The following is a 27,143-nucleotide window of genomic DNA, read 5'->3' as shown; positions in this document are numbered from 1 at the left end:
AGTTCCCCAGTGAGCTTCAACTGGAGAACTGGAAATTGAACCTGGCTCTCCTAGATCTTAGTTTGATCCTCTAACCACTACACTATGCTGGCTCAATCAAATTTAGTTGATAGCCCACATTTTCCATCAATGTTAGGTGTATCACACCCGGCCATTCCTCCTTTAGGCTTTTATCAGTCAGCGGAAACATATCCAGCACAAAACATTGAGTTGCTTGAAGGAGAACTTCTAAATGTTGTCCACAGGTCAAAAATAATAATAATAATTGACTGACAATTTGCTGCCCTTTAGTAATACCCTAAATCTGCAACCTGTGGTAGTCATTTGAGATCCAGTTTGGTGTAGTGGTTAAGAGCGCAGGACTCTAATCTGGAGAGCTGGGTTTGATTCCCCACTCCTCCACTTGAAGCCATCTGGGTGACCTTGGGCTAGACACAGTTCTCTGGAGCTCTCTCAGCCCCACCCACCTCACAGGGTGTTTGTTGTGGGGATAATAATGACATACTTTGTAAACTGCTCTGAGCGGGCATTAAGTTGTCCTAAAGGGCGAATCGAATGTTGTTGTTGTTGTTGTTTTACCTCATGGTAGCGCTGTCCCTGGGTGTTTGGGTATAACTGTATCTTCAAAAAGGAGGTACTTGAAAGAACTCCCCCCACAAACTAGCAGAGATAAGTTAAATAAGCAACCTCTCAAACCGCTGAGGTACAGGACACTTCCAGTTCACTTCCTGTGATAGAAACACTGGCGGCTGTAGAGTTACAATAGAGAATAGGAGGACCTATTCTGGGATGTTTCCCAGCAGCTCTGAACATCAAGGAGTCAACATCTGGCCTGCTTGATACACTATAGAAGAACCTGGTGCATGTTTCTGATAGACCGCATTGCTGAGTCATAGCTGGAAGGCCTGCGTGGAAATTCCCCCCTTGGTTGTAGCAGGTCACTCCATGTACCTCGCAGCCACCACCACTTCTGGCGGACGATTCTAAAGGAAGGAAGGATAAGGAAACCAACGGGGCAACTTGCGGACAAGCAACGTTCAGCCTTGGGAGGGGGGACGCATCTTCACTAGAGAGGCCACTGCTCTGTGCTATCAGGATTCTCACCTGCTTCTCAGAGCCACCCACAACAGAGAAACCATTCCTCTAGAGTGATCGACAAGCAAAAGAATAGAGGATGGCGAGTCGACTACGTAACCCCTTGAAGGAACCAGAGATTGAGCTGTTTGTGAAGGTAAAGTCCAGGGACATGTTCTAATTTATGTCTTTTGCCACTGGTTAAGGAAAAGCTGGGGCCCACTAAGAGCTTTGATTAAGTGCTTGGGTGTGGCCCATCAGCAGAGAACTGGGCATCTTGGCCTCAAATATATTTGGCCAACACTCTGGTGGCAGAAGGACAGCCAAAAGACCACAGGGGGTTAGCAGAAAAGCATACCCAGTTCCGGCAGTTCCTCATTATTATAACACGTTCCAGGGAGTACGCTTAGTGCTGCAGAGCCCTGGAGGTGCTACATAGTTAACTGCGGAGAGGAGGTGGATCACTTCAGTCCAGAGGTTGTTTTGATGATCTTTACTTATCAGAACTGTTGCTTTGATATGTGCCAGCCCAGTCAACACGAATGTTTTACAGAATACAGATAAGAGAGATGTCCAGAAAACATGACAGTATTTAAAAAAAATGTTTATTTAAAAATATTTGTTTATTTCGATATTTATACCCTGCATTTCTCCCCAATACAAGCCTCCTCTCCTCCATTTTAACTTCACTGCAATCTGGGTTAAGCTGAGGGACAGCGACTCATCCAGCACTGCCAGTGAGCTGCTCTGGCAGAGCGGGGATTCGAACCTGGATCTTTAAGATCGTAGTCTAACACTCTAGCCACCTCTATGCAATATCTGTCCCCCTGGATTGCCAAAGGCAGTTTCCAGAACAAATGCCACAGATATTGATGATAATATTAAAAACAACTTATTAATAAATCCACCACTTTCCTATCAGACACCCCACCACCACCCCAAAGATATTGATCGGGCTGTCTCCAAGTTTTGGCTGTATAATAGGTTATACAGAAACTATTCAAATGTTAAAATCAGATTTTGTTACGTTGTTCCCACCATTAGGTATAAAGAACCCATCTCATATGACAGGTTATAGGATACCATAAATGGACAGCACATTGTCGATTTAGATGTTTAACTTTATGGTTTGTGGAAGGGGGGCACCTTTTGTGTTTTCTCTCTCAGGCATCCAGCTCCAGTGTCTTGGGTTGTCTTGTTCATATCTGAGGTCCTCCCACAGAGACCACATCTTCCACACAATTTTGTGTGGAAAGGCATATATTTATGTATCTGAAACATTTGTACTCTGCCTACTAAAACTCTTGGGGCAGTTTAAAACATATTGAAAATGCAATAAAATAAACAATCTATATTAAAAGGTTACATAATCTAAAACTCCAAAAGATAAGGACCAGAGCAAGCCCAGTCAAGTAGTGTCAGGATAACTGGCAAAATACTCAGGAGAACAGCTGTGGTTTTACCTGGTGCCTAAAACTCATCCAGAGATAGGCAGTAGACAGAGGAGTTCTATAAAGGAGCTGCCAACTGAGGTTTCCAGTTAGACTGCAGCAAAAAGTCCTATCCCTTCAATAAATGTTTAATGTGTAGAAATACAGAGCTGAAGCTTTCCATAGCATAGCTGTGGCTCAGTGGAAGAGCCTCTGCTTTGCATGCAGAAGATCCCAGGTTCAATTCCTGGCATCTCCAGTTAAAAGGATCAGGTTGTAGGTGATGTGAAAGACTGCTGCCTGTGACCCTGGAGGGCTGCTGCCCATCTGACTAGATAATACTAACCTTGACTAGATAATACTAACCTAGATAGCTCCATTGGATGATTCAGTATAAGGCAGCTTCGTGTGTTGTCATAATATCACAGGATAATGGCTGCAAATCAAACAGATATTAAAGGGACAGCTAGAGGGACCTGTTGGCAACTCTCTCTCTAAGATGCCTGTATCCTTGTTAGGCGCCTACCACCTCAGGCTCAGAAAGTGAGAAGACGCTCAGATGGGCCTTCAGCAAAGCTCTTAACAGCCAGGCAGGTTCATATGAGAGAGGGCAGTCCTTCAATTTCCCTCTTGAGTTTTTATCCTGCCCTTCCTGTAAAGAGAAGAGAGTGGCATACATGGTTGCCCCCCCTTCTCCATTTTATCCTGGCAAAAACTCTTGTGGGGTAGCTTTGGTTGAGAGAAGTCCAGGGTCCTCCAGTGAACTTCACAGCAGAAGGCTGATTGGAAGTGAATCTGGATCTCCTCAATCATCGTATAGAACTCTAACCACTATGCCATGCTGGTTATAGATCTCAGACTCTTTAGAGCTTTACATCAGTTGTACTTCATTGAAGTCCTGGCAAGCTATGTTCCTTCCTATCTCATTGTATTCTGATCCAGTTGGCAGACAATTTTAAGGCAGCCCTGTACAGCACATTGTGGTATCAGATCTGAAAATTATCAGGATGGCTGGATTACATTTATCTGGAACTCGCCCTTCCGCATTCTCCACAGAAATAGCTGCAGTTACCACAGCAAGAAAGACACACATCGAAATCTTCTTGCGTGTGGTGACTAAGATTATCTGAAGTGGGAAACCACCGGGTCAGGGGTTCCTTCCCGCCTTCCATTCCCAGTACAAGTTTCTCTGACAGTCAAGGTTGTGCTGGAAAAAATACACAAACATGGGGGCCTTTTCTGCATCAAATCTTAGTTCATGGGGGGATCATAGAAAACACAGATTCAATCTCTGGAACACACAAGTACCTGTAAATCTCCTTTCACTAATGAAAAGAAACAGAAACAAAAAAGAAAACACACACACACAATTGTTTTATGGAAAACATGAGTGTATTTCCCCTCACACCTTTCCTCTTGAGGCTTCATTAAAGCACTTCCCTTCCTGCAGGTCCCACGCTCTTAAAACATGGCTCTACTTCCAGGGTTCCCAACCACGTACACTGTGTTCTGGCTGCCCTTTATCTCATTTCCCCAAGACCCATCACAATCACACCGAAAAGACACAATTGCCACAATTGCTTGGCAAGGCCCTGAGAGGGCTTTCAGTATTGCTTTCACCCCCGAACCAGCTCCCGCCTAAGGAAACAGACACAATATTCTGTTTCTTCTCAACAAAACACCAGTTCCTAACTAATAAATCCAAAGTGTGATTCGAACTAGGATCTGTTTTTCACCCGCAGGGATCTTATTTAACCGAATAGAGTTGGTAGGCCTCTCTGGAAGGAATGTGCCTCTGAGCATCAGCAGAGTGCTTTTCCTACAGTGTTTAACATGCTCAGGTTATGCTTGCCACTTTGGCAGGCTGCAGCTTCTCCCTCCCTCCCATAATCGCCACTGATGCCAGGAGGACGTACGGTCCAAGAGTGCCTGCCTATTCCTCAGTCTCTGACCCTGTTAAATCGCTGCCACTATTTTTGCCTTTGGGGGAATGCCTCGGTAAATTTTTGAAGTGTGAGTTCTTCTTCATGGGTCTCCAGAAGTTAAATCTTTGAGCAGCATGGATGCAGATGCATCTTTCTTCAAATGCACAATTGCAGAAACCAGTGTGATATAGTGGTTGGACTAGGCTCCAAGTTTGCATCCTCACTCTGTTATGGAAACTCACTGGGTGACCTTGGGCCATCATTCTCTCTCAGCCTAACTTACCTCACAGGATTGTTGTGAGGATAAAATGCAGCAGAGGAGACTGATGTAAGCTGCTTTGGGTCCCCATGGTGAGGGGAAGCGGGAAATAAGTATGCAAATAAATAAACACAGATGTGCCAACATAAAGATCTAGTGCATAGCCAGGTCATGTGCTGATAGAAGCTTGTTTTGAACTGTTAAGAGATCACAGGAAATGAAGTTTTCATAGTGTATCTTACATCCAAAGGACAAAACTCCCCTGTCTTTAAAATCAATTGAAACAAATAATTGCACATATACTGGATTGTAGTTCCCTGGGAGAAGGGCAGCCCTATAAGTGTTTCAACTAAATAAATATAGCAAAGGGCCAAAGAACATTTATGCTATTACTCCTCTGTCATCTGGATCATTCATGTCGTTGCAATGACTGGAAAACTTTTCCTTTGACTGCCCAGGCTTCTGGGCACAGGAAGGCTGCTGGAGTGGGTAGGTGGGAATCAATCTTGTATCTGGTTTGCTTCCAAGCAGACTGGAACATTGCACTCCCAGTGTCCAAATTAAGCTGTTTAGCATCCCTGACATTGCTGTATAATGGCTAGAGCTGAGAGCTGGAGAACATCAGGTCAGTCATTCTCTTTTAACCAAACCAACCTGATAGGGCTGTTGTGAACTGAAGATAAAATGGAGGCCAGTATAAACTTAACTCCATGTGTTGCCCTGAATTTCTTGGAGGGAGGATGGGATAAAAATGTGATTGATTACTCCCAAAGAAACAGAGTCTTGTGATGCCTGACGAAGTAACACATTAATTGTGCGACAAAATTGCAGGAACTGGAGCCCCAGCCATCAGGTGCATAGTATTGTTCTCAGTCGGTAGATGTTAATTTGTATATAAACCATAATATATTTACTTAGGGCTCAACTGTGAACAGAGCTTGCTTTACCAGTATAGGCTTTCAATTACCATAGCATAATTAGGAAGGCTGTGTTATCCTCTATTACTATGATGATTAAGGGCATGGTGTGTCAAGGTTTGAACTTTGTAGACTATACCAGTTTAGTGTAGTGGTTAATAGCAGCAGGACTCTAATCTGGAGAACCAGGTTTGATTCCCCATTCCTCAGCTTAAAGACAGCTGGGTGACTTTGAGTCAGTCACAGCTTCTCGGAGCTCTCTCAGCTCCACCTGCCTCGCAGGGTGCCTTTTGTGGGGGATAATAACAACATACCTTGTGAGTGGGTGTTAAGTTTTCCTGAAGGGCAGTATATAAATCGAATGTTATTATTATTATTAATGTCCCAGGGCCAGGGCCTTTTGCCTCCACAGTTTACAACTGCCTCTGTACGTGTGTGATATATATCACATACACAAACCTGCTATCTGAGGCATGCAACAAAGTAGACTCCAGACCACAAAAGCTTATATGTCGTAATACATATATTTGTCCTTAAAGTGACACAAGACTTTCAATTTTTTAAACTACAGTCTTAAATTTCTATAAAAGCAGCTTGAGGATGGCAGATGTAGACATAAGGGGAAAGGGAATGAGCTCCTTTCCCCCTCCTCCCTCTTTTTGATGGTCTTTGCTGCAGTATATAAAAATTTTTAAAACCTTCTGTAAAAAGGAACTACTTGGGGACATGCATTTCCGCCCTCAGTTTCAGTTCCTCCCTCACCACACCTGCACTTAGGGCTGCCAGTGGGCCAGAAATATAAACCAGTCTGCCCTCCACTTGTGCCTTTAACTGCAGCTTGAGGCAAAGATTGAACGGCTGAAAAACTTTTCAGGACATAGAGAAAAAAATGTGATCACCTTTGTCAGTTGTTTTTCATTGCTCAGTGGCTGCAGACTGAACTGTGATTCTTTTATAAGTGTAAGGTCCAAACCAGTACATTCATGGTGTTGTGGTCAGCATATCAAACTAGGATCTGGAAGACCCAGGTTCGAATCCCCACTCTGCTATGGAAATTTGTTGGTGACCTTGGGCCAGTCATGCACTCTCAGCCTAATCTATCTCTTAGGGTTGTTGGGCGAATAAAATGGAGAGGAGAATGATGGTGTAAGCCATTTAGAATACACACACACACACCAGATCTCAGAAGCAAAGTAGGGTCTGCCTGGTTAGAACTTGGCTAGGAGACCATGAAGGAAGTCCAGGGTGTAGAAGCAGGCAATGGCAAACCACCTCGGAATGTGTTGCTTTAAAAACCCAATGAGGTCACCATAAATTGCCTGCAACTTGGTGGCACTTTCTGCCACCACCATATATATGACTGCCACAGATCAAATGACTTTTAAAGGCACAGCTGATTCATGTCTCATTCCAATGTTGGCAACACTGGCTGCTCTGTGGCAGGGTAACACTGGCATATTATATTACTGAGATAACATTACATATTGCATGCTTGGAACCAGAGCTTTTTTTCAGGGGGAACACAGGGGAATGGAGTTCCGGCACCTCTTGAAAATACTCGTCAATAGTGCTTGAAAATAATATGATTTCAAAGAATCCCGTGTGTTTCTTCCTCATTTTCCTCTTGAGAGTTCCGCCACCTCTTTTCCCAGAAAAAAAACCCTGCTTGGAACATTATATAAATTTGCATTATTAGTTTTCCATTAATAACTGTTAGGAGGAGATCCTGGGAACTGTAATTTCAGCTGCTGGAGTGTTTGGGGCGAAGTTTCTCTGCTGTGAGCTGCCTCGTGACAGTTGATGCATAAGGCCTCTTTCACCAGTTTTCTGACTAGTTTTGACTGTTGTTTTTCAGGAAGAAATCCTGCTTTTTGAAAAGCAAAAATGTCCAGAAGGCAATGTTTTCTCTATAATATATAATTATATTTTTGCAGTGGTTAGAAACATGCTTTTAAAAATCCATGAGAAGATTTTTCAGGATGATACTCAGCAGCTGTAAAGACTCAAAATTTTGCTTTTTTGACATGGAAATTCTTTGGATGCTTAATTCTGCACAGTCATAAGAATAACGAGAGTCTCTGGGTGCTGGATTCTGCATCCACTTTCAAATTATTTGTTTACATAGAGTTATCATTGAAGCATGAAGAGCTCACAGACTTTCAAAGAATGAACTACTGTCCTGTTTTGCTCCCTCTGCAGGCTGGCTTGGATGGGGAAAACATTGGGAACTGCCCCTTCTGCCAGAGTCTTTTCATGGTGCTGTGGCTCAAAGGCGTCCGATTCAATGTGACGACTGTTGACATTGCAAAGTAAGAGGAAGGAGGTGGTGTGTCGACCTTTGTGCTTCACAATCTAGATTAGGGTAGCATCTCTGCCACAAGAAGACTAAAGGTCTGTTCAAAGGGCTATAAAAGATGCTTCTGGGATATGAAAGCATCTGGACTAAAGGGATTTGACCAGGGCTTTTTTTCAGCTGGAACACGGTGGAACGGAGTTCCAGAACCTCTTGAAAATGGTCATATGGCTGGTGGCCCCGCGCCCTGATCTCCAGACAGAGGGGAGTTTAGATCGCTCTCTGTGCCACTCAGTGGCGCGGAGGGCAATCTAAACTCCCCTCTGTCTGGAGATCAGGGCGCGGGGCCACCAGCCATATGACCATTTTCTCCAAGGGCAACTCACTGAGTTCCACCACCTCTTTTCCCAGAAAAAAAGCCCTGGATTTGACTTTATATTAAACATTGTTTTCAGAAGAAAGTAAGAAGGTACAGGTAGAAACAAAGATGCAGAGGAGTTAGCCGTGTTAGTCTGTGGTAGCAAAATCAAAAAGAGTCCAGTAGCACCTTTAAGACTAACCAATTTTATTGTAGCATAAGCTTTCGAGAATCAAGTTCTCTTCGTCAGATGCATGATACAGAGACTGGTCAAATATAGAACAGGAGGGAGAGAAGGGGAGGAGAGAGAAGAGGCAATTAGGAGGGGAAAGGGGAGGGTGCAACCAAAACCAAAGGAGTTTGCCCTGTTAGTTTGTAGCAGCCAAACAGCTAGACCATCCAATTCCAATGCAGTATGAGCCTTCGATAACCACAGCTCTCCTTGCCAGATGCATCTGACAAAGAGATCTGTGGTCCCCGATCTCTTTGTCCATAGATCACAGATCTCTTTGTCAGATGCATCTGGCAAGGAGAGCTGTGGTTATCAAAGGCTCATACTGCATTGGAATTGGATGGTCTAGCTGTTTGGCTGCTACAAACTAACAGGGCAAACTCCTTTGAAGCCAACTGATCCACACACCAAAAGGAGATGTTTACATATACTAGCAAAGGAATGTTTTGGTTGCTCCCTCCCCCTCCCCCCCTAATTGCCTCTTCTCTCCCCTCCCCTTCTCTCCCGCCTCTTCTATATTTGACCAGTCTCTGTATCATGCATCTGACGAAGAGAACTTGATTCCTGAAAGCTTATGCTACAATAAAATTGGTTAGTCTTAAAGATGCTACTGGACTCTTTTTGATTTAGGTAGGAACAACGTGTCAGTATAAGACTGACTGGTAGGATGGCAGTACTGCCAAAATCTAGGAGATATAAAAGATTGTCATTATAAAAGATTGTCGGCTGCATCCTCTTACGACCTTCCACCCTGTCTTCCCTCAACACAGAAAGACTTCTGTTACGAGCCCCTTTCTTTCTCATAGGGCCAAACTACGAGTGACGAATGACACTTGAACGGCAAGTGTATTCCTCCCCATTCACTTGCCCTCCACTTGCTCTTCACTCAATCCACTTGCCGTTCAAGTGTCATTCATCACTTGTAGCTTGGCCCTCAGTTAAATTTTGCCTTTAACCCTTTTCTTCCTGCCTCCTCTGGGTAAATTGCTGCCACCAGAAATTATATTCGAAAATAATTTAAATTTCCCCTTTTAATAACATGCCCATGGGTCAGGCTCCTTTATGGTACTACATGGCCCTGAGGATAGGAATGGGATATGGGAATAACAGTACTTGGGGGGGGGGGGACAAAAAAAACTTTAATTTTTCAAGAAGAGTATCAGTTTCATATTATTTCTTAAGCTTGATGGTTTCAAAAAGTATTATCTGTTCTTAAAGTTTCTTTTCATTGACACAGGGCCAAACTGCAAGTGACGAATGACACAGGTTGGACACTTGTCAGCTTCCCTCAGGGTTTGATGGGAAATGTAGGTAGTTTGGCGGAATGTTGGACAAGTGACAGTTGAAAAGTCCATTGGACAGCAGTCGGAGAGCCTGGCTGCAAGACCAGGATGCCTACATTTCCCATCAAAACTTGAGGGAAGCTGACAAGTGTCCAACCTGTGTCATTCGTCACTTGTAGCTTGGCCTACAGTCACTCATCTTCTCTCAGGCAGCACAGATACCTCGCCTCAGGGCTTTTTTTCTGGGAAAAGAGGTGATGGGACTCAGTGGGTTGCCCTTGGAGAAAATGGTCACATGGCTGGGAGCCCCGCCCCCTGATCTCCAGACAGACGGGAGTTTAAATTGCCCTCCATGCCAGTCAAAACTCCCCTCTGTCTGGAGATCAGGGGGCGGGGCCACCAGCCATGTGACCATTTTCAAGAGGTTCCGGAACTCCGTTCCACCGTGTTCCCGCTGAAAAAAAGCCCTGCTTCGCCTGCTTCAGATATCAATTTCTCAATTCAAATACACATAAGACTTTTTCTCAGGCACTCACACAGTTTGCCTCTATTGCTCTGACTCAATATTTCTCTCATAAATGCATAGACACCCTCAGGATGCACACAGGTTGCCTGCTTTGCCCAGACTGAATGTTCTCTCTCTGCTCAGTAACTAAAAACTGCAGTTCACTCCACCCACACTCTCAGTCCTCAACCAATCATCTCACTCACTCATCCCTCTCTTGCACCCCCACCTTTCATCTGTACCACACCAAGCATTTAAAGACACACATGTACACACACGCATTTGAAATCATTACAGCTTCTTTCAACAAAGAAAGACTTGTCTCCATCAGACAAAGTTATTCTCCATTGCAGGAAGTCTTTCGCTCTTAGCAGAAGAGTGTTTCAGGAAGGGAGTTATAGGATTCAACTCCTTCAGCTTTTAAAAAGAAATCTGCCAGCCTCAGGTCTTCCACTGGACGCCTGCTATGTGTCCTGGAAGATTCCTCCTGCCTGATCAGATCAAGAGCCTGTCTAGCTCAGTTGTCCCCTAAAGGCCTACAAGCAGGACCTGAGGAGCAAGGCCTCCCCTCTGCCACTCAGCAACTTGGATTCAGTACAATGTCTGTGAACATGGAGGTTTCATTGAGCTGTCTTTATAACTAATAGCTAAACAACCGATCATTCCGTAGACCCATCCATGGCCGTTTCCAGACGGCTTACCTGCCTCCCGAACGTTGCGCCATCTTGCAGGGAAAACACGAAATATCGCATTTTCTCGCGCGAGTTTTGTGCGACATCGTGCAAAACTCGCGCGAGAAAACGCAATATTTCGCGTTTTCCCCACAAGATGGCGCAACGTTCCAGAGGCAGGTAAGCCGTCTGGAAATGGCCCATCTCACGTTTTTCTAATTCCCCTCTTAAAGCCACCTAAGCCAATGGCGGTCACCACAATCTAGGGTTACAGGCTGAAGATCTTCCAGAATTACAGCTGATCTCCAGGTGACAGAGATCAGTTCCTCTGCAGAAAATGGATGCTTGGGAGGGTAGACTGTATAGAATTATACTACACTGAGGCTCCTCCTCTCCCTAAACTCCACCCTCTCCAGGCTCCATCCCTAAAATCTCCAGAAATTTCCAAACATGGAACTGGCAACCCTACAACAATCACAGAAGTCCCTAAGTGAATGGTGCAGTTTGTGGAGCAGTATTTCCTTTTGCCTGTCTACTGCCAATTAGTTTAATTACATGACCCTGAGTTCTAGTATTATGAGGAGAAAAATCTCTGCCTCCATTTTCTCCACACCATTCATCATTTTATGAACATCTCCCCACCCTGTTTCTTGGTCAACTTCTTTTTCTAAACGAAAAACGTCCTGAATTAAACTCACTGCAGATGGGGGTAGGGGAGAGATGCTATCCAGCCACATGACTTTGTAGCAATTCCTTTTTTAAGCAGCAGGATGGCCACAGATAGGAGGGGATGGGGTTAAGAAGCCCTTGCAAGGGTGGTGCTATGGGCCAGCCCAAAAAGTTTCTTCAAGAGTATTTTTTCCCCCTTTCTCACTTCCTCCACTGTTTTAGGAAACCCGAAGAGCTGAAGAATCTGGCTCCGGGAACAAAACCTCCGTTCTTGGTGTTCAACAAGGAACTGAAAACTGACTTCTTGAAGATCGAGGACTTCCTGGAACAAGCCTTGGCCCCTCCCAAGTATCTTCACTTACAGTATCTAATGCTTCTTTCCCCTCTTTCCAGCCAGATTCTGCTAATAATTCATTCCCTTTCCCTCCCGATTATGAATGCAAAGAACAAATGCTTTGTATATGCGCAAAAGTTTCATAATATTGCGAGCAGGTCGAAAGGCTGAGCCGTGCCCCTGAATATCAGTGGAAATGATTAAGTTGGCTACTATTGCAACCATCACACCCATGAAGCTGCTTTCTATTAAATTAGAGCACTGGCCCATCTTGCTTGGTGTTGTCTGCTCTGATGCTCTGACTGGCAATGGCTCTCCAGGGCCTCAGATAAGGAAGGGTCCATCCCCAGTGCCTGATTCAGTGTTGCCAACTCCAGCTTGGGAAATTCCTGGAGATTTGGGAGTGTGCCTGCAGAGGGCAGAGTTTGGGGAAGGGAGGGACCTCAGTGGGATATAATGCCAGAAGGTCCACCCTCCAAAGCAGCCATTTTCTCCAGAGGAACTGATCTCCATAGTCTGGAGGTGAGTTGTGATTCCAGGAGACCTCCAGGCCCCACCTGCAGGTTGGCAACCCTAGCCTGCTACCTGAGATCTTTCTGCATACAAATCCCATGTGCTATTTCTGACCCCCCTTTCCCTTAAAATGAAATTTCATTCAAAATTGCCTTACACCAAGTACAACTTTGGTCTGCCTAGCCTAGGATCATATAGTCTGACTAGGAGCTTTTTCTCCAGGATCTTGGAAGAAAGGTCTTTCTCTTCCTTAATACCCAAGATCTTTAAAGTGAAAATGCTTGGGTTGAATCTTGGACCTATAGTAATCAGTCTGTGTTTGGCCACTAAGCCATGGCCTCTAATATCTACAGTGTGGTGGAACAACCTTCCTCTTTTGTTGTGAAAGCTGCATAAATACATGTAGTTGCCTTATACTGAATCAGACCCTTGGTCTATCAAGCTCAGTACTGTCTACTCAGACTGGCAACAGCTCTCTAGCACCTTAGGATATGATCTTTCACATCACCTACCATCAGATCCTTTTAGGTGAAGATGCTGGGGATTGAACCTGGGACTTCCTGCATGCAGCGCTGATGTTCTACCACTGCCCATCAATGACGAGGCCAAAGTGTGAAAGAGGCGGCCATTTTGTAAAAGAGAATTGCACAAACCTCAACCACCCCTTTCAGTTCAGTGTTGCTGCTCAGCGACTTTGTAGCTGCGTACGTTTCAACAGGAAACTCCCCAGGAGTGAACCACTGTGATGGCTGACTAGAACAGCCACAGTAACAACAAAATAACAAAATTTAATGCTATATATTCTGGTGCCTATTCATTACCTATATATTACAAAGTATGTTCATAGTATATAGCTCTATATAATTCTACATAAACGTGAGTCCAAAATGAGAATACAAATGCCCAAGTCATAGATGGAAAAATTCCAAAAACGTTCTTTGAACAAATACAAAAAATTTACAGTCCACAAATCCTTGAGTAAATCCTTGAGTTGATTTGTAGGCACAAAACCAAGAGTCCATGAACATACTTTGTAATATATAGGTAATGAATATGCACTATAATATATTGTGTTAGATTTTGTGATATTGTTGTTACCAGGGCTTTTTTTCAGCAGGAACGTGGTAGAATGGAGTTCCGGCACCTCTTAAAAATGGTCACATGGCCAGTGGCCCCACCCCCTGATCTCCAGACAGAGGGGAGTTTAGATTGCCCTCCACACCGCCGAGCAGCGCGGAGGGCAATCTAAACTCCCCTCTGTCTGGAGATCAGGGGGTGGGGCCACTGGCCATGTGACCATTTTCACCGAGGGCAATTTAAACTTTTAACCCCCCCCCCCATTCCAACTGACCCAAAGTGACGTCATTGTGCGGTCCTGAGTTCCACCACCTCTTTTCCCAGAAAAAAAGCCCTGGTTGTTACTATTGCTGTTCCTTGGTTGCTTGCTTTTTGCTGTGATTCTTTCTTTCTTTATTGACATTTCACCAGGACTAGACTGGTGTTTAAACTGACCAGCAAAGTTCCTGATGAGCTGAGCCCCAGCAGCATTGGTACCGCCACAAGGAAGGTCCAGCTCAGATGCTACCAGTGGGCCGATGCCTGTCCTCTTCGCTGCTGGCCAGGTCCAAACCGGATGGTCCCTGTGGAGCTGCCAGTTCTGCAGTGGCTGCTCGGCTCAGTTCGCTCCTGAGCTGCTTTAACATCCCAATCCAGCCCTGCATGTAAACATCAGAATGAACGCGCATAGATGCAAATAAGCAAATGGCCTCTTGTGGGGAGCTGGCGATGGTGACCTCCAAGTCTGTTTGGCCTCCTGTTGAGAGACAGATGGTTTGCAGGACCCCATCTGTTTCCCCACCATGTTCAGGGAGGAAATAGGTTGGCTTGAGAGAGACAGGAACAATGCAAGGAAGTTCTGTATCAACCCAGGGAACAGACTGAAGGACTGGAGCACACAGACCATCCTGGGGAGGGGTAGAAACAGACAGTAAAGATACTGCAAGGGATGTAGCTACCTTTATTTATGTGCATGGGGGAGTCTGGGGTGCTCAAGAACTTCTTTATTGCTGTTGATGTTTTTTTGCAAATGGTCAGAGGGGAGATGCCTGTAGCTGAGCCAAGAGAAACACTCAGCCCCAAAAGGTCAGGAGAGCTGCCAAGATGCGCTCATACTTGGCGCTGACCCTTCTCCACCCCCTCCAATTGTCAAACTGCAGCTGCAGTAAACAGGAGGCACTTGAAACGATCACAGCTCTGGGAAGAAGCTACATCGTCACAGTAGATCAGGCTTGCCAGGCTGCACTTCCATGTTGCAAAGAGACCCATCAAAGGGAGATATGCAGCAATCCCTGTTTTTCTCAAAACTAAGATAAAATGAGCCACATGCAGCTTAGGAGTAAATGCCACTTTAGTGTTCAGGTGATCCCAGGTTCAGATCATGACTTTTCCAGTTAAAAGGACATCAGGTGGGCTGGGCTGGGAAGGATCCCCATCTGAGACCCTGGAAATCTGTTGCTGCTCTGAGTGTCTAATACCTGCCTAAATGGATCAGATTAATAGGTAAAGTGCACCTGCTGAAACTCTCCATCCTGTACAAATCACTAGAGGCACTAGAGCTAAGCCCACGCTTCCAGTCTGTGTTCCAGAAAGGTGAAGAAATGCCAAAGAAGGCAGTGTGGTACAGTGGTTAGGGTATCAGGTTAGAACTAGGGAGACCCAGGTTAAAATCCCCAATCTGTCATAGAAAGTGACTGAGTGAGTTTGGGCCAGTCACTCAATCTCTGTCTAAACTACCTCACAGGGTTGTTGTGACGATAAAGTAGACGAAAGCTATTCTGCTGCCCTGAGTTACTTGGAGGAAAGGCAAGATAATAGTTTTTTTTTTGTTTGAAAATTTTATTTTTCAATACCTAACATACAATAACAATAACTACAAAAGATTACAATAACACAAGGGAAGGAAAAGAGGGGAGAAGAAAGAAAAAGGAAAGGTGGAAAAAAAAGGGGAGGGTAACCTACAAACACTAAACACTAAACACTACACTTCAATGCTTTCCCTTCATACTGCCATAGTAAAGAAATAGCTTAATAGAATAATGATGGAGTGGTTGATCATACAGGCTACAAATTACAATCGAATTCAAATTAAATTTTCCTCCCCCTCCTGGGTCCCGGACGCAATTCTCTCTGAGCAACTGCCGCCGCAGTGCTCGTTTCCTCCCCCCCTCCTCAGACTTCTCCCTTTCTTCTTGCTTGGTACACTGAAATTCCGAATTTTTATCCTCAAAATCCCTTAGTTGATCTTCTGATAGTATCTTATAGGTTTGATCTTTGTAACTAAACCAGATTCCTTCCGGAAATAACCATTTGTACTTTATTCCACGTTCCCTCAGAAGAGCTGCGAGTTTTTTATACTTAAAACGTCTTTTCCAAACTAAAAATGGAACGTCCTTCAGTATCTTAACTTTGTTACCCAAAAAGTTCAAATCCGCATTGTATGAATTGTATAGGATGGTGTCTCGGATCCTTTTAGATGAAAAATCGATGATGATCTCGCGAGGCAGCTGACGCTTCATTGCATATTTTGAAGAAGCCCGGCGGACTTCCAAAATAGAGCTTTTAACCTCTTCTTTAGTTGTCCTCGCAGGTGTCGCCAGTAGTTCCGAGACCAGACCCCATAAATCCTCATTTTCCTCCTCTTTCACGTTCTGGAGGCGCAAAATTGTCTGCGTTCGTTCCACTTGTAGCCCGATCAGCTGGTTCTCCACCAGCTTTAACTCTTTTTTCGTAGCCTTCACGAGTGACGCACTTTCCCGGGCAGCCTTCTCTGCCCCCCCCCGCTGCTTCCTTAATGGTTTTCACTTCGCCTTCAATTAAGCCCACCCTTTGATCTGTTTCGTTCAGCTTGTCAACAAAGGGTTTTATGGCTTCAACAACTGCCCTGCGCACCAGTTCCTCGAGCGATTCTCCCTTCAGGGTAGCCGAGATTGACTTACCCAGAGCGGGACTTTGTTTTTTTGCTGCCATTTTAGGGGGGGGGGACCACCAGCCCAAATTCTGAAACTCAGCGAAGGGGAAGAACGAGCCTTCTTAGCTTCAGATCCCACCACTCCTTCGCGTACGCTTGTAATAACAGAAGGGATTCGCTTACTTGCAGGCTTCCGCCTAGTTCTGTTCTTTGCCGTTTTCCATAGCCCTAAGCAAACAAGGGAATCCACCCGGATAGTAGAAAACCAAACAAACAAACAATTCCGGGAATATGTATATATCTAACAGTTTTTTATATTTTTATATAGTGCAAAAGTGCAAAGTGCAAAATATAGTGCATGATTATATACAATAATAAATATACAATAAATACAATAAAATATTGATCTCTCTGTCCCAACATGCAATAAATATGGTAAAAATACAGAATTTAATCCTAATGGTTATGAAGTATATTTTTCAAAGGAACAATGTCCATGAATTAATTAAGATGAAAATGTAGCAGCATGCAGGTTTCCTCAGATAGAGCTCCAGTGCAGACGTGTGAGAGGCATGAGATGGCAAGCTCCAGTCCAAACTGCAAATAAGTCCAAAAGTGCCGACGGGATTATGCGTGCATATTTATACAATTCCCGTTTCGTATAACATACTTCTTCATGGGCACAATAAATATGGACAGCCCCCACTTCACCGGTAGCTCCAATATTGCTGCTTATACCATTCTGATTTCATTCAATTTCAAAAAGCATGAATTGATCCGAGAGGAGCGTCCGACATGGCTGAGAAAACGAAACGGAATCCCCAGGCAAGATAATAGTTGAAGGGTTAAACAGAAGCTGGTGCGGAGTGGCCAGGTTTCAAAAGGCCTCTGATTCTGTGTTGGAATGGGGGTTCCAGAAGACGAGTGAAGAAAGAGGGAGACGGGGAGGCTGAACTAAAAAAAAAAAGCATTTTTTAAAGAAACACAGACTTATATCCAGACTCCAGAGGGGTACCTGTGTTAGTCCATTGCAGTACAGTCAGCAAAAAGTCTTGTGGCATTGAGTTTTATGCATCAGGACTGCTTTATCAGATGCCTCACCTGAATTCTCTGTTACGATATGCCTGCCGATAGATTTGCATGGTTGTAGAAGGAAAAAGGTTGGATAGAGTGAGGATAAAAGACCATAAGCTGGAACACTGTGGAACAGAGTTCCGGCACCTTTTGAAAATGGTCACATGGCTGGTGGCCCTGCCCCATGATCTCCAGACAGAGGGGAGTTTAGATTGCCCTCTGCGCCACTGGAGTGGTGCTGAGGGCAATCTAAACTCCCCTCTGTCTGGAGATCAGGGGGCGGGGCCACCGGCCACGTGACCATTTTCGCCGAGGGCGATTTAAACTTTAAAAAATCCCCCCCTTGTTCCAGTTGACCCAGAGTTGACATCATTGTGCGGTCCTGAGTTCCACCACTGAGTTCCACCACCTCTTTTCCCAGAAAAAAAGCCCTGCATTTAGTTATATTGTTTTTATATTGTTGTAATCTTCCTTGGGTCCTGGGATGCCAGGGAGAAAGGTGGGTATATAAATATTTTAAATAAAGAAATTAAGAAGAGAGAGACTCATCCACAACTGCAGTAGGAAGCTCTCTCAGAGCCAAGGTACAAGTGACACCTGACACAGGTTGGACACTTGTCAGCTTCCCTCAAGTTTTGATGGGAAATGTAGGCATCCTGGTCTTGCAGCTGTAATGGAGAGCCAAGCTGTAAAACCAGGACGCCTACGTTTCCCATCAAAACTTGAGGGAAGCTGACAAGTGTCCAACCTATGTCAGGCGTCACTTGTAGCTTGGCTCTCATACTTCAACACTTGTCAAGTTACCATTACTCAGCAGCAAAGGGAACTCCAACATAAAATTCCTGGACTCAAATTCGTCAGTAAGTTTGATATCATTATTTTAATACTCAACCAAGAAGCAGGATAAATTAGCACAACAAAGCCAGGAAGACTGATGTCACACATGATTGCTGTATTAATGGTCATGTGTATTATACATACATTTGTGCAAAGAAATGATAAGATTGGACCTCTTGCCTTTCTTCCTCCCCTGTAATTGTACACATGCTTATTAATATATATAATAAACCAATTAGTGAAGCCGCAGGACTATGCATCCAGAAAACTGTTCTGCTTCCACATCTCAGATTCCCAAGATACATTGAAGTTAAGCCTTAAATCTGCAGTGGAAGACTGAATGGAGAAAAGAAACATTATACTATTTAATTCCTGCCCCTGCCCCTTCTGGTTGGCAGTTATGTTGCCAGGATCTAATACAAGTTTGAATTAATCTTTCCTGGCTACCTACCCCAAGAGCCTATGGCCATTCTGGATTAGGTGACCAGATGAAATGCAAGACAGACTCATCTTTAATGGCTCCTCGGGAGGACTAGCATTGCAGGGGGAAGGAAAGCATTCTATGCTAAATATTTTTTAAAGGAAGCTTGTCCTGTAAGACTCTCATGGTTTGATCGAAGCTTCAGGCTTTTAACAGGTGCTCAGTGTCTGGGATTTTCATTGCTTCTTGGCTTGAGAGTATTTGCTATTTCCTCTGCACCATCTTGCTTAGACTCTACCCAAGCACAGCCAGACTTGAGCCACCAGATGGCATCACCTGACCATACCAGTACCAGACACTAGTCAGTTCCATCCATATACTACCAAACCTCACCCCTATTTGCCAGGTACCACTCCAAATCTGCCAGGCTCCACTCCCCAAGTTTCAGGAAACCTTGACGTTCTACCATTTTCATACCTTGCGTCTGTAGAATGCTTTGCTCTGGAATAGGGATTGTTTCCAAACTCTTACCTGCCCGGCTCCCTGGATTTCAGAGGTTTAAATTCCGTTCAGGTCATTATAATGGTATATGCTTTAAAAATCTTACCCCCCACCCCCCGCCCATTATTTTAGCTCTTATAAGGTCAGATTTTTGGCTGATAAGCCTTAATGGTAGAAGGATGAAAATCGTGTGTTCTCTTCCTATCTAAACCACCTCTCTGATTTATATTTAAGGTACCCTCAACTCACCCCCAAACACAGGGAGTCCCTGCATGTTGGCGCAGACATCTTTGCCAAGTTCTCTGCATACATCAAGAACCCTCATAAAGAGGCCAACAAGAGTAAGGAAAAAATCTTTTTCTCTTTCTCTTTCAAGGCTGTGTTCCTGGAATGTCTGCTAGGAGAACATATAGGGCACATGGTTATTAACCTATTATTTTATCATATTCATTTCCAAAGTTTGATAGCATTATTGGGCCCAGCAGAAGCCTGGGAGGAGCATACTAGACACAGTGGGACGGGTCACTTCCAAATGGGGCTTTTTCACTGGGTCGAACATAGCATGTCCCTGCTTTTATTGGGGCGGGGTGAGGAGAGCTTTCCAAGCACAATGTGTGGAGCCCCCAGGGGAAAATTCCTTTGCTCCAACATAAAGGGGAACCAGAATGGAATCTCTGTGCACAGCCAGTCCGGGGAGGGGGCTGGAGCTAAGCTGCTGGAGCTAAACTGCATTTTCTAAGGGCTTTTCTGCACCCTCAGCTTAATCTTGATTTTCTTGACAGCTGGTCCACAAACACTGAAATCAGTTTGGGTACAGTTCTTCCACATTTTCCCTCTCATTGCATTTTTACAGTTGTGAAGATGGTTTATTTTCTTCTGCACACATCTTAAATAATCAGGACTTTCAAACAAGGAAGCTGTCATAATCAGTGGCATCAGCGATGATGTCTCAGCACAACCACCCTGTTATTTATTTATTTGCATGCTGATATCACTATATCAATATAAAGGCTGGATTTTTTTTAAGGTAGAAAATAAACACAGTCTTTGTATGGGGAAACCCAAAACTGAAGCAGCTCCACCACCCGTAACAAAGTTCCCCTCCCCCCATCCAAACTGGAGAACCCTGCCTGGGCTGACCCAGTTCCGCATTTAGGTAGGAAAAATCAAAGGCATACTTATAGGATGGGGGAGACTTGTCTTGGTAGTAGTACATGTGAAAAGGAGCTAGGGATCTTAGTAGATCATACACTGATCATGAGTCAGCAGTGTGAGGTGGTGGCCAAAAATGCTATTTTAGACTGTCGCAACAGACGTATAGTGTCCCTCCAAGCCACTCAAAGTGAATGTATTGCTTTACTCTGCTCTGGTTAGACCTCACTTGGAGTACTGTGTTCAGTTTTGAGCACCATAGTTTAAGAAGAACGCTCTAACGTGTCCAAAAGAGGGCAACAAAGATGGTGAGGGGTCTGGAGACCAAGTCTTATGAGGAAAGGTTGAAGAAGTTCAGTATGTTTAGCTTGTAAAGGAGGCAACTGAGATGTGATATGATAGCCTTCTTCAAGTATTTGAAGGGCTGTCCCATAGAGGATGGATTGGAATTATTTGCTTTTGCCCCAGAGGATCAAACCAAAAACAACCAGTTAAAATTAAAACAAAAGAGTTTTTGATGAAACATTAGGAACTTCTTGATAGTTAGAGCAGTTCCTCAGTGGAACAGACTTCTTTGGGCGGTGGTGGGCTCTCCTTCCTTGGAGGTATTTAAAGAGAGGCTAGATGGTCACCTGACAGCTATGATGATTTTCTGACTTAATAGGAATGTACACAGATCAGGAAAAGGAGTAAGTTCAAGTTCAAGTTAGCCTTTATTGGTATATATCAACAATTCAGGTTATCCACTTACAAAAAGAAAAACAAAAATTAAAAGGATACTACATTACAAATACATAAGTACAATTGTAACTTATTTCTGTGATATCCTTTTACGCAACTTCAAAGTGGAATGGATAAACTTAGCCACCTTCTTGGTGATATCAGAAAAGGACTCATTCAACAGTCTATAGACCTTGAGTGAGTCAGAGCAATCCATCATACTAGCTAAAATAGATTTTAAATATGTTTGACGTATACCAGCGTACAAATGACAATGCAAAAGAACATGTGTAATTGACTCGACACATTTTTGTTCACATAAACAGCATCTAGCTGAATAGACTATCCTGTTAAATCTGCCATATAGAATGGCCGAAGGCATGGCATTGCACCTGGCCAGAGAGAACGCTCTACAAAGTTGTGGCACCTACAGGCAAGATAAATATGGAGCCATCCTCCCTACAGTGAGGGGAATTTCAAAGCTCAGAGGAGAGCAGGTTTTAGTAGCCAGGCTGTATAACTTCTGGCGCTCAGTATCTAGCATCCTGTTCTTAATTTGTTGAAATGCAGCATTTGATGTTAACATAGACAGTGAGTCCACAAATATACCCATGCCTTTAATTTTTTCCACAATATACACTGACCAGTTTTGACACATTGGGCTCTGAAAGCATTTGATTTATAAAGCTTCTAGGGTCACAATTATAATGTAAACATAGCCAGTATTTAAATGTCATAAGCCAGGCCCTCGTTTCCACTAGAATTAAACCAGTTTCTAAGCAGATAACTGCATATGGAACACACTTTGGTAGGGCCAGCATTTTCTGCAAAAATTTAGATTGAACATGTTCAATGACCCAATCAAAGACCCTAATCCAAATCGGAATACCATACAATAGTTGTGAAATCACTTTGGACTTAAAATTTTTTGAAGCAACTGGTACAAATTGATTACCTCTGGAGTAAAAAAATGGGCTATAGCTGATGTACTAATGTCAGCAGTCTTCGCTGCATACTTGCAGTGAGTGGACCAAGTCGCATTATATTGAAAATAAATACCTAAGTAATTAAAATATTTAACTTGTTCTATCTCCTTCCCATCCACGGCCCATTTATACGGTCTCCAAGTTTTAGAAAAAACTATGATTTTTGACTAGTCATAATTCAGCTGAAGCTTGTTTTTAGCAAAAAAAAAAAATCGATACAAGTCAGCAAGCGTCTTAAACCAATTCTAGAGCAAGACAACAAAACTGTGTCATCAGCATATAAAAGCAGAGGCATGTGAATTGCACCAAGTTTTGGGCTATGACAGTCAGCACCAGATAGGTGATCAGCAAGGTCACTAAGAAAAAGATTAAATAGAAAGAGAGCTAAAATACAACCCTGTTTGATGCCCTTGTCAACAGGAATCTTTGAAGTCAGTTTGCCTGCTAATGAGCACTTAATCTGTCAGGTATTAGAAGTATATAATTTCTTAATAAACATAAGAAGTCTTTTATCCATATTTAACTGGTCTAATTTGGTCCAAAGAAGATCCCTGTTAACTGAGTCAAACGCTCCCTTTAAATCCAGGAAAGCCACAAATAATTTCAGATTAGTTCTCACAGTGTGATAGAGTGATATTAAATGAAATAGGGTGATACAGTGGTCAAACGTGGTCTTCCCTTTACAAGAAACCAGCTGTTTAGGGCTTAAAATACGCTTCTGCGTCATCAAAAAGTTAAGCTTGGCCAATAAGTGCTTAGTATATAGCTTACCCATTATGGAGAGTAGGCTAATTGGCCTATAATCGGCAGGGTTAGTATGGTTGCCCTTTTTATATAATGGAACCACTATTGTGTTCAGCCATGCCGTAGGGATTATGCCTGTTCTATCTACTATTGTAAACAGAGATGCAAGGGGGGGCAGCCCACCAATCCGGGTCTAATTTTAAGATTTCCAAGGGGATAGCATCAGGGCCAGGTGCCTTTCCTGATTTCAGTTGCAGGATTAATTCTTTGATTCAGGAAAGGGAGCACATGAAGGGATGAGCTGGTGCTGGGCTATCCTGGCCCTTTCTTATATGCCCAGGGTAATGCTGATCACCACTTTGTGGTCAGGAACGAATTTTCCTGCATGCCAGAGGAGCCAGCGATCCTGGAGTTGTTTTGCCTTCCTCTAGGCATAGAGCAGGGGTCACTGGGGAGGTGAGGGGGGAGATAACTGTGAATCCCCTGCACTGTTGTAGGGGGTTGGACTAGATGACCCTTGGGATCCCTTCCAGCTCTATGTTTCTATTGTTTCATGAGTGTCACCAAAAAACCCAGGAAGTAGTAAAATAAACAGAAAGGTGAAGGTAAATGTAAAGGAACAATAACCCTTAGACAGACCTGTTACCTACTGTGGTGCAGGAGCAATCACAGACAAAGCAACAGACGTGCCATTCCACGTAACACGTAAGTAGAGGCCCCTTTCTAAGGTCACTTCCATTTATGGCACTTAAATCACTTAGTGTATTCACTGAGTTTATAATTCAGATTGAATCTCTCCATGGGGTTGAACATTCATTCAGTTTAAATGTACTCCCTTCCTATTTTTATCCTGCATTAAGCATTCATGTATATGCTCAAACAGCATGAGGGAACTTGGAAGATGCTTTAAGTGAAAAACATCCAAAGATGGTTTCTCCAGCAGTTAATAAAACAGCACAAATCTTGAAAAGATTATATCACCCATTACTGTGTTGACCTTCTGTCAAACTGATGTGAGCCAACCAACCGATGCAGCTAGTGAAAAGCAACGCAATTGAAGGAAGATGCTCAGTAGGCTAAACACCTCTGTTCTGTGCCATGCAGATTTGGAGAAAGCTTTGCTGAGAGAGTTCAAGCGCCTGGACGATTACCTGAACAGCCCACTCCCAGAGGAAATTGACCAGGACAGCACTGAGGAGGTGCTGGTCTCTCGGAGGAAGTTCTTAGATGGGGACTGGATGACGTTAGCTGATTGTAACCTGCTGCCCAAACTCAACATCATCAAGGTGAGCACCTGTGGCGAGCACATTACAAGGGCCGCTTGCTCCCTCTGAGCCATCCCATGCTTTGAACCCCAACTTAGGGTTGCCAGCCTCCAAGGGGTGGCTGGAGATCTCCTGGAATTACGACCGATCTCCAGGCCGCTGAGGTCAGTTCTCCTGGAGAAAATGGCTGCTTTTGAGGGTGGACTCTGTGGAGTTATACAATGCCGAGGTCTTTTCCCTCCTCAAATGCTGCCTTCTCCGGGCTTCACCCCTTAATTCTCCAGGGATTTCCCAACTTGGAGCTGGCAACCCTAGTATATTCTCATGCACGAGCTATGTTCCTCAGGTAGTCTTCACTTTCTGGGTGTTTTTAGGATTGTCTGTGCAGCAACAGCTAGGTCAGGAGAAGGCAGACTTCATGTTTCGGGGAGCTACTTAATGTTTTTTCAAGAATCTTGGTAACTACCAGCCACAAAACGGCAGCTTGGTGGGCAGACCCAATTACAAAATGACAGGATTGGCAGCTCGTACAAAGATTACAGTATTATCTCGGTGCAGTGATTTGTCTTTGAAGGGCTGGTGCTTATGATGTTCACCTCCCCACAGCTGAACCTTCACCCCTCATTGGACAGGAAGTGATGCAGTCCAGAAACCTGGCCAGGGGCCTGTTGATGTGATTCCTCATGTGGTGGAATTCTACCACCATCTTCCCCTTCAGCTTGTCATCAATGATGGACACAGTGGCAAGGGGAGGCTTCATTTGCCGCAAAGTTCCCGATAACCTGTGCTCTGAAGATGAAACTTAAAATCTGGACTGGGATGGGGAGGGAGAAGAGACAAAAAAAAATTAGAGTCAAAATCCTGACTGAAGGCACCATTCTGAACCTTACAAGGTGACCTAGCGACACCTACTGGGGGCATGAGGCAGCTCGGCTTTGCTAACGTGCTTTGCCTCGACAGACACACACCCCAGGATGTGAGAAGATCTGCCCTTGGCTTTTAAGCCAGTCTTTGAAAAGAATTGAAGCACACAGCTTGCCCTTGAACTTGACACCTTTTTAAGGCTCATGGCTGGCGTTGCTGCTTCGTCAGAGAAAAACCGGGTTGCAAATATTCTCGGAAGTCTCTTTATTAGATCATTGGAGTGAGGTGTGGTGTGGGGAGAGGAAAGGAGAGATGGCAAAGTCAAATGCCTGAAACCTACCAGACAGTATTTTGGACATAGGAGAGGCAAGCCTAACACAGAGCTGTACTGAAATGCCTTATCAGGCACTCTAACCACTCTGGCTGTCCATTGCCCCTACCTTAACCATCAGTCAAACCTGCCTCTTCTTTAAGCATAGACAGTAATGGAGCTTCTATTCTAAAAATTTTTTTTTCCATCTCTTGCTTCTTTGTATCGTTCTTCTATCCCTCCTAGATTGCCGCAAAGAAATATCGCAACTTTGAGATCCCACGGGAGATGACAGCAGTTTGGCGCTATCTCCAAAATGCTTACGCCCGCGATGAGTTCAGCCACACCTGCCCAGCAGATAGGGAGATTGAACACACCTATGCCAACGTGGCCAAGAAGATGAGCTAAGGACAGGGTTCCGAGAAAGGCAGCCAAGGTGATGTCTGGAGTTTCCAACTCTCCATCCGGCTGGTTTTTGTCTGGAAGCTCTTTTTGTTGTGTTGGCTTCATGAGAGCCCTTTGTTTGGACACTCCAGCAGACTAGACCTCAAGGAGCCCTTCAGCCTCTTTTGAAAAGAACCTTGCTTGCAGTTTCTGCTGTCACATGTCTTCTTCCCACAAGCTGGCTGTTACCTATGTATTTTGTATCTTAGCATGCCTGCTTTATACATACCACTTTGTGGAAGCCAAAGCAGCTGATTGCTCCTTATCATAAGTTGGAGATGCTTAAGGCTGTCTGTGACTGATTGCAAAATTCGTCTTTGAGCCAGACCTCTGTGCAGCTGGACTTTGAAACTGTTTTCTACAGATGCTGAGAAGTTCTTTTTCTCCATGCTGGCTGCAGAAGACATTGCATATACTTGCCTTCTGAAGCTTGAGCCTCCAGGCTAGAGTGCTGTCGGTTCTGCTGTTTCTCCTCTCAAGCATAGATTTGCTGTTTGTGGCCCACAGAATGAGCTGAAGGCATGTAGAGGCATTCTGTGGCTGATGTTAAGCAGTTATGGCCCTGCAAAAGTCATCTGTGCGCTAAGCCACTCTGAGCTCTCTGGAGGACATAGGGTATAAGCTAAATAAACTAGAAAGCAGTCCAGAGCAATAGATCAAATCCTTCCAGAGGAAACTCTGGTTTGCCCCCCTGGAAGAATCTTCTCCGTCTGTAAGCCTGCCATTTGGAGGAAACTTGCATACAACATACAAGTCACATGCCCTCAACCTAACCTACCTCACAGGGTTGTTGTGAGGAAAAATGGAGAAGAAAATGATGTAAGCTGCTTTGGGTCTCCATTGGGGAGAAAGTGGGGTATAAGTGAAGTAAAATAAAATAAACAAAAAAGTCACCCAAGTGTTTCCTCCCAAAGGGGCAAATAACTCTAGGAGTTATTTGAAGACAGGGAGAAAGGATTACTTCCCCCCACCCCCGCACAAGGCACATGCAGCGGCCTCAGTTTGAATCAGGGCCCCACACGTGCTATTTGCAAATTTAAGACGCTGGTCTCCCAGCATCTCAGCTGGTCTGGACCTCAGGATGCAATTCGCCTCGGTAGAGAGGGGGGAATCGTTTTGTAGACTAAAAGGGTGAAAGCCAGAAAGGAGGATCTTTGGCAAGGGCCCAAGTCTAGTAGGAATTGCCAGAGATTGTGGAAGGAAACTTGCAGTCTTACCAGGGTGATGCTGTTAATATTAGTGGCATTATCTCCTAAACAGCAACTAAGATTGCCAACCTGCAGGTGGAGCCTGGAAATCTCCAAGAATTATAACTGATCTCCAGGTGGCAGAGATCAGTTCCCCCGGAGAAAATGGCTGCTTTGGAGGGGGAACTCCCCTCCCCAAACTCCACCC

At 44.3% G+C, this 27,143-nt stretch overlaps 1 protein-coding gene across 2 annotated transcripts; it reads left to right on the top strand.

Annotated features, from left to right (window-relative positions):
• Nucleotides 1-856: 856 nt before the first annotated feature.
• On the top strand, nt 857-26,641 carry CLIC2 (chloride intracellular channel 2). Of its 2 annotated transcripts, none has more exons than XM_054996504.1 (6): nt 857-1,231; nt 7,805-7,914; nt 11,839-11,964; nt 19,498-19,604; nt 23,970-24,151; nt 25,551-26,641. In XM_054996504.1, exons 1-6 carry the CDS (start codon nt 1,175-1,177, stop codon nt 25,710-25,712), a joined length of 744 nt encoding a protein of 247 aa, XP_054852479.1. In that variant the 5' UTR covers nt 857-1,174; the 3' UTR covers nt 25,713-26,641. The 2 variants fall into 2 exon arrangements, with proteins under 2 accessions (XP_054852479.1, XP_054852478.1); XM_054996503.1 differs by having other exon boundaries at nt 11,839-11,979.
• The last annotated feature ends 502 nt before the right edge of the window (nt 26,642-27,143 follow it).

Source organism: Eublepharis macularius, chromosome 13, assembly GCF_028583425.1.
Source record: "Eublepharis macularius isolate TG4126 chromosome 13, MPM_Emac_v1.0, whole genome shotgun sequence".
NCBI lineage: Eukaryota > Metazoa > Chordata > Lepidosauria > Squamata > Eublepharidae > Eublepharis > Eublepharis macularius.
The sequence above is the reverse complement of the archived record's forward strand: the minus strand, read 5'-3'. Positions and strand labels throughout refer to the sequence as shown.

Bases quoted from the DNA above. Each gene is read 5' to 3' on its own strand.
- CLIC2 (XM_054996503.1), top strand. From the start codon at position 1,175: ATGGCGAGTCGACTACGTAACCCCTTGAAGGAACCAGAGATTGAGCTG. The intron at 7,915-11,838 runs GTAAGAGGAAGG...CCACTGTTTTAG, and splicing joins ACGACTGTTGACATTGCAAA to GAAACCCGAAGAGCTGAAGA. The intron at 24,152-25,550 runs GTGAGCACCTGT...TATCCCTCCTAG, and splicing joins CCAAACTCAACATCATCAAG to ATTGCCGCAAAGAAATATCG.